The 8,136-nt window shown below is 36.7% G+C and overlaps 1 protein-coding gene across 1 annotated transcript; it reads right to left on the bottom strand.

The window, feature by feature from the left end:
• Positions 1-4,664: 4,664 nt before the first annotated feature.
• On the bottom strand, positions 4,665-7,263 carry FITM2 (fat storage inducing transmembrane protein 2). Its single transcript, XM_015829745.1, has 2 exons — positions 7,053-7,263; positions 4,665-5,316 (listed from the first exon to the last, which is right to left on the bottom strand). Exons 1-2 carry the CDS (start codon positions 7,223-7,225, stop codon positions 4,704-4,706), a joined length of 786 nt encoding a protein of 261 aa, XP_015685231.1. The 5' UTR covers positions 7,226-7,263; the 3' UTR covers positions 4,665-4,703.
• Between the last annotated feature and the right edge of the window lie 873 nt (positions 7,264-8,136).

Raw genomic sequence — 8,136 nt, forward strand, 5'->3', positions numbered from 1 at the left:
CTCCGAGTGCTCCTCAAGGGAAGCCCCATGTAGAGAGCGTTACAGTAGTCCAGGCGGGAGGTGACAAGGGCATGAGTGACTGTGCGCAAGGCGTCCCGATCCAAAAAAGGCCGCAATTGGTGAATCAGGCGTACCCGATAAAACGTCCCCCTGGCCACGGCCGCCAACTGATCTTCTAGTGTCAGCTGTGGATCCAGGACGGGCAAGGAAATATCTTGTGCTTTGATCTAGGATTCTTTTGGTCTTGTGGGACCTGAGAGGTGAAGAAGAATACTGTATAAGGTAATTTAAGGGCATACATCTTTAATGTCCTTGTTATTATGGGTAAGTAGCATGTGTTACTACAGCTGCAAGAGATTTTGAATAGCTTCAAAAGCACTGGATTAGCTCCATCTGCAGTTGCATCATATTGCAGTTATTAAAAATTGCACAATTATAACCATTCAATTGAAGGCTTTTTCCTGCCCATGCTAGGTCATTCTCAGCCGAGGACAAATATTTCAGATGTAGAAATCAAACAGTTCCATACACATAATAATCTTCAAATTTTAATGAGCATTCAAGGAATCTTGGAACTAATGGGAAATTTATGCAATAATACAAGGGAGACATATGAACATTCTAATGCCTATTTATATTGTTTTGATTATTGGGTTACATGATATATGTTTGAAAAAAGGGCAGGAAGTGGAGCACAGGTATGTCGGTAAGTGGGAAGGCTTTGAAAGGGCTGGAGCAGGTGGGCACGGGCCTGTGCTAGGCCTTCAAGAACCTTCCCTATCCGAGGCATCCCATGATCTGCTTAACGACCTGCACATTAATTTAACAATTCATTGGGAAGAGCAGGGATGGGGGAATCATTAAGTGAAATGTTTCACTTACCATTCTCAGGACATGTGCAAACTCCATTATAGTCATATCTCAAGGGCTGCCTATAATACTTTCCTACTTTGGCTTTCCTACAATCTTTTCACCAAGTATTAACTATGAGACTTCCCTGTACTTCTAGAAGAATGTCAAATCGAAGTATTTCCAACGTGCTATAATTAGGATCTTGCTCAAGTGTGAAATGAAGTTTACAACATTCGTTCCAGGGTATGTAGTAGAAATCAACTTCTAAGATAATTATTCTTATTAATTTAAAAGCATTTGTTTGGTATTAATTTTTTGAGCAGTCCTAGAATCCCTGCTGCTAAAATTAAAACACAAAACACAAACCAGGACAGAGCTAACATTCTTGAAATATTAATGGCAAACTCATTTTCATGGCCAAGTCTGCATAACAGAAATTCTCACTTATGCTTTGGAAGTCAAATTAACCATTTGAACACATTAAAGATAGTTTACCATGAAGTCTGACACTGTAGTCATGAGATGCTCAGAGCTTTACTTTGCCCACTTCAGGAAGCACAGATTAATCTGTTCTCCATTACAGTTAGCAAAACACACCCAAAATTCTTTTTTATTGGTACACCAAAATAGGATCATGGCACACATTACATTAGAAGTAGGAGAGAAAAATTATTACTTGGCAAAAGCAGTGCTTTTTATTTAATAAGATGTAGTAAAATACGTTTCAGATTAAGACATTACTGTAGCACAACTGGTAACATAAGTAGTTTAGCAAAAAAAAAAAAAAGAAGCCAAAACCACTGGAGAGATAATTTGTTATTGCACTGATTGAAGATGAATTTAATTTGTTCATTCATGGGCAACAAAACTGTCATCAAGTGATTATTACCCCCCCAAAATCTGTATTACATAGAGTCAGAAGAATTTTTTATAGAATGCTTGCCTATACAATAACAATGTTAACACATCATACCCAGGTAACAAAATGTACATATCTGTAAAATAAATGCATTTCACTGCCTTCGTTAAACAATACAAAACCAGTGTTTAAGAAATATGAAAAATATTACAGCAAATATACTTTATGTAAGCCTAACTGTGTATAGCAATGCTAAGAAAAATCTCAGCTAACGGAAACATACAATACTTAGGAATTGCTTAAAAATTCACTAATTATTCAGTACATTACAATGACATGGAACCATTTTGTATATTGGAATACCCTGAAAGAATTACAGGAGCCATAAATATAACCTGATTGGAAGATGGGTTACCAGCCATAAAGGCTGCTCCTCATCTGCCTATATAGCTCAATTCATGAAGGTCTGATGAACTAAGCTATATAGATAAATGCATATTTAACTTTATTTCCAAAAGAGCTTACAATAAGACCAATAATGGTAATATAAACTAAATCTGCTTCTAATTCCGTTGACATATACTTCTGATCTCAAATTTCTACCTCCATAAAACTTTCATTGCCAATGTTTCATTGCCAATGTGATTATTCTTTTACCTTTTCAACTCATTAGTCATCTAAATATGTGTATGTATGTATCTGTGTTTGTGTATGTATTTATATACACACGCATACATACATATATATGGACTGTGGCTTAGCTGCTCGTTTTGATTTATGAATAAGCATAAAGCTGAGTTTGACTTTTTCTCCTATCTTGGAAATAGTGTTATACAAATCAATTGTCACGCACAATATAGAAGTTTAAATGTGGCACAAATACAAGCTGTTGTAACTCTATGGGGGACAAGTAACACAATCCTAAGAATGAGGCTATGATTCACTAAGGCATTACTTAAATCAGGGGAAATGCCAAAAGAATTTCATCTTTAAATAGATAGCATACACAAATTTGACTGGATAACTTTTCAAGGAAATATCTTGTAGTATATTTAGAGGTACCATACAATTCAAAGGCACTTGAAATGGCATGCCTGTTAAATTAATATGAACTCCTGAACTCAGGCAGTTTGTCAGCAATACAATTAACATGAAGACTTCAAATCATTTAGTGTTCCTATCACATCCAAACCTGAAAGCTCTGGAGCTGAGTTAGCAACTTTTGTTAAGACAATTAGAAAACTGAAAAGTTAGCACAAACATGAGCAAATCATAGACCACATGCAATCACATTTTTTACAGCTCCAGAGACTCCCAAGGCATTTATGTGTAATATTTGCATAATATTTATTTCTGGGGGACATAAACATAGGATAAGTGTGCTAGGCCTCCTTAAGACTCTAACATACCTACTTCCCATCTAAAAATCCCCCCAAATCTTTAAAAAACAAACAAACATAGAGACACAAAGACAGCAACAATTTTCAGAACCAATGCCTCCAGTGGTATCAGTGCATGTCTATCATGGTGTTGGAGATCAAAAATAAAAATAAAAAACGAAGTGCTGTCTGAGCCCCAAAAGATCCCCACTTTAGCTTAGTAGCTGAAACTATGCAGCTTTGACTATTAAATGTCTAGTAGGAGCACATAAAAATACAGTAGCTGAATATAACATATAAAGCAGCAAAATTCATTATAACTGGATCATTTTTCCAATTGCATTAAAAAATAATTGCACTTGTAGTATAATACCTTTAGTCAAAATGCAAAACTGTAGAAAAAACAATTAATATAAATATATTAACATTTTAAGGTTGTGCCATGCAAGAAAAGTCAAAGTAACCAATGAACCTAAACAAGAGTTTTTAAATAAGATTATATTTTCCTGTTGTAACAGATGGCTGTAAAAACCAATATAGCTTTTTCTATATAATTCCCATATACAATAAATTATAACATTCCTATAGATTTCCCAACTGCCATCTTTAATTAAGAACTGGAAGAGCAGAGAATGTGAAAGCTGCAATCCTGCAAGCCACAGCCTGCTTTAACAGGATAGCTTTGATTACAGATATAAAGCATTTTGCAACATTCAGGGATACCATATTGCCAAAAACATGACATATAAAGTATTCTAAAGACTCTAAGCCAGATAAATTCTAAAAAAAAATATGGTGCATGATGCAAGCTATTTCATCTGTACAAAGTTGAGTGTTGAAAGAAACAGAATGGTGGGGAGAGTTGTTTTAAATCCAAAATCTCCCTATGGCAATACACACCATAAACTAATCTGGCTATCCTTTTTGTATTAATATATGGATTTAAATCAAATTAAAAAAACACTTTGTTTTACATCTTCAAGCAAGATAAATTGAGAAATGTTTAAGTGTCTATCATTCGGTTATCAGATCCTCAAATAAGGTATAATCTTGGCCAATTTATCTTATCTTTTTTTAAAAATAATTTTATTATCATTTTCCTTTATAAAGCTCTAGTACATATTCTAATTTATCTTATTTAATTTATCTAACCAAAAATATGTCCATTTATCGAGTCCTTTATTTTTGTAATAAAAATGCATATGAATTTTGCATCGGGGTGCATTTTTGTCTATTAAATTTGCCTCTTCACAGGCAAAAGTAGGGTTTTTAAGAGGAGTATTTTCCTCTCAGATTATTCTAGTATCAATCTGGTCAGCAGTTTCCATTTAGTTAGCCAAGATTAACAAAGTCTTGATATTATTAATATAGCAACCACTTTCAAGAATTATATCACAAACTCATAATACAAACAGTATTTGGACTTTTGCCACTCACTTTAAATATTCATATTAATAGTTGTCTTAAAATTTAAATAATTAAAAATGAATATTCTTTAAAACAGATTCTGATCCACAAACTGATTTTATGGCCCACAATTAGACACTGGAAAATAAATTCAGATAATTAAAAATAAATATTCTTTAAAACAGATTCTGATCAACAAACTGGTTTTATAGCCTACGATTAGGTTTTGGGAAATAAAGGGTCCTTTGGGGAGGAAGTCCAGGAGAGAAAGGTGACATGTACCAAAACCCGTACGTTCCATACCAAGCAGAAAGACCAAAGAAAGTGCCAAAAAACTTGTCCCAAAAATTATGGAAATATAAAGCAGTAGTAAGAAGCATGAAAAGCCAGATAAAAGTCAAACAAGCCAGTGCGAAGAACAAACTGTTCACCATTGTGTGCAGTCTAGAACCCCGAAAGAATTTCACACTGGGCATCACAGCCATTTCTTCTAGAATCATTAGAACACAATATGAAAGGAGGAAGGAATGTCCTGAGATATCAAACTGTTGCCATATCCCACCAGCTTGTAGGCACTGTAGTTCACTGGAAAGTTCTTGAAGCACTACAGCAAGGGATGATGATTTGTAACAACCGCCTGTGAAGTCCTGAATGAACAAAAATGTTCTTGTGCCTGTATACCAAATGATAGTACCAACCAGCAATGAGAAAAGGCGAACGAGTACAGGCAAAATATTCTGGAGGACATTGTAGTTGGTAAGAGAGATGAATGGCAACAGCAGAGAGAATGTCCAGGCCCAGGCAAATTTCACAAAATAGCTGCCGGAGATAAAATGAAGAAAAAATATAGTGAGCACCAGGCAATATAGGTAACAAAAAGTTGTAATTTACATCCATCCTAATTAATTTCTGCATCTGGTAGGGGGAATGTTGCATCCATACTTACACACCCTGTAATAGGAGACCAACATATGATTTCATCTAAAATAATGTACCGAATTTGTGAAAAAATGTAAAGGTCTAATTTAGCACTTTTTAATAAGATCCAATTACAGGTAGTCCTTGATTTCTGACTGAAATGAGATGGAATTTATGGTGGTAACAAGTCAAGGCACCAATGTGACTGGACCTAATTTTATGATTTATTTATTTTTGCTGTGGTTGCCATAGTCATATGGGTAAACCCATTCTTCTGAACAGTGCAAATCACGGCCACATGACTATAGGAGGCTGCAACTGCTTTTCAGAAACCAGATGCAAAGCGCCTAAAATCCAGTCACATAATTGTGGCAGGGGATGCATGCACAACATTTTATAACGTCCATAAAGCAATTGTTCCAAGCACATCATAATTGCAAATGGTCATTTAGCAAATGGTTGTTAGGCAACAACTACTTGTACAGTTCCTATTACTCTCAACTATAGTAGTATATTGGCTGAGTTAAACTGTGATTGTAATAAAAAAAATGATAGCAATAATGATTTAACCTTTTAGGTAATTACTAAAGAGGAATTAATAACTTCCCCCAAAATACAATCTAGTCAAATTTCAAATGAAAATATTCCTCAAAAGGAATAAGAAAAAAGCATAGATATTTATAAAACATCCAACTGACAGGCTTTTATAAAACTTCACGTGGCCCAATAAAGTGGTTAGCTGTGGATTTCTAGTCTATCCCCTTCATCCCTAGGCAACATAACCTTTACTGCTTTTTGTGTACAACACAATTAAAACACTTCACTGTTAAATCCAGCAGCAGTTCTATGTAAGTATACAGGCTGCTATGCATGAATTGAACTTAAGTCTTGGTGATTTTGTAGCCACATACCTGTGCTTTTCTTAATAACAATACAGTCATTTGCCAGTACCAATTCTAAAATGTGTTTAACTTCCTAATCTTATCTAGAATGTAGGATTTTTCTTCTAAGTACTAACCAGATCTTACCCTGCTTAAATTTAAGAAACAACCAACTAGTTTTTACCGGATTGCGATTCAGTTCAATTCAAAATAATATCTGGCTAGTAATCAACCTTGCTATATTAATTAATACACTTATTATAACTTATTATTCCCAAGTTTGGAAAAAGTGAAGATCAGTTAGCTAGTGGAATAAATTGCCGAACAGAGACCATGAGCTTGCCTTTATTGCAGGTGTCTGAACAATTAATTATACGTTAATGTCTCTTAATTTGGATTCCTTCACTCAGCAAGATTTAAAAAATGCATTAAAGTAAACTCCATAGTCTCACTGGCTCTTTCTCAAACTACACAACTTGGGAAGCAGGTTAGAAATGTGTCTCGGGTATAAAAAGGTATGAGGGATCCCCGAGAGAAGGGAAAAGAGAGAACCCCAATTTAAAAGAGCAAGCTTCTTCTGGCTCATAGACTCCCCATTCATACTGTATTCTGTCAACGCCCTTCAGTAAGCCCCCTACTCTTTTTCCCGCTACCAGCCAGTATCCCAGGCATAGCCAGTCCCTGTCTCTCGGATCCCCTTGATCCCCTCCCTCCATCAACGCCCAGGACTCTCCAGAGTCAGAGAAAGCGTCTTACACATTGAGCACGTTGCGCTTGTTACTCAAATAAGTAGCAGCCAGCGGCACTAATTCTTTAATAAGGGATCCGATCACCATGAAGCTCATCAATGCCCAGGGCATCATCCGCCGCACCGAACAGTGGGTCAAGTAAGGCAGCAAGAGGCGCGTGGCTTTATCCACAGACTCCATGACCGAAGTCGGCAAGACGGCAGCGAAGGAGAAAGCGGTGACCCAACCGGCGCAGAACCCCCAACCGCCGTATTCCGTCGATGCTCACGTCAACCAGCTCCGCCTCCAATCCAGTCCGCCGCCCCTCCTTCGCCAAAGCTACTATGGTACAACTGTCCGGAAGGAGGCGAGACAAGATAGATAGAATGCGCATGCGTGTCTGCGCAGCCTTCGCGAGGATTGTTGATTAGTCCCGGGCGGTGAGGTTTAAGTTTGTCATCTTCCGACTGCGGCTGCGTAGTAAAGTCACGTGCTGTTTTGGGCTACGTTGTCATTTCTAATGTCGAGGTCTTTCCCAGCGCCTATTATTTGTTCTCTACACAAAGAAGTGTCTTTTTTCCAAATTAAAGAATTCTAATCTTTGCTCACAGAGTTGTTTGAGCCGCCTGATTATTTTGGTTGCTCTCTTTAACTCCAAAGGTGCTTTTCAAAAGGCAACTGGACTTTGTTGATTTTTTTTTCCCCTTTGGAAACTTTTCGCTTTTCATCCAAGAAGCTTCTTCAATTCTGATTGAATGGTGGAGAAGGCAGCTGGAATCCAGTCCAGTTGCCTTTTGAAAAGCCCTTTGGGACAACCATGACCTGGATGGTTGAGAATCTCCATAGACGTTGCTCTCAATTTTTTTAAAAGCTCTCTTATATTCCTTTTCAAGCATGTTTCCAGAATTATACTCTAGATGTGGATATGCCACCAATTTATATAAAGTTATTACAATAGCGGAGTCCTTGATGTGGTCTGAGCTTGGGTATTTGCTTACAGATATTTCACTATCCAACATCAGTACTGCTGATGTTAGACTCCACAGTTCAACGGGGAACTACATGTATTGTTTTCTGTTGTGGTTATTACAGTGTTGGCATTTTTATCTTTA

This window comes from Protobothrops mucrosquamatus, unplaced genomic scaffold, assembly GCF_001527695.2.
Source record: "Protobothrops mucrosquamatus isolate PMUCROS unplaced genomic scaffold, P.Mucros_1.0 scaffold_235, whole genome shotgun sequence".
NCBI classification, from domain to species: domain Eukaryota; kingdom Metazoa; phylum Chordata; class Lepidosauria; order Squamata; family Viperidae; genus Protobothrops; species Protobothrops mucrosquamatus.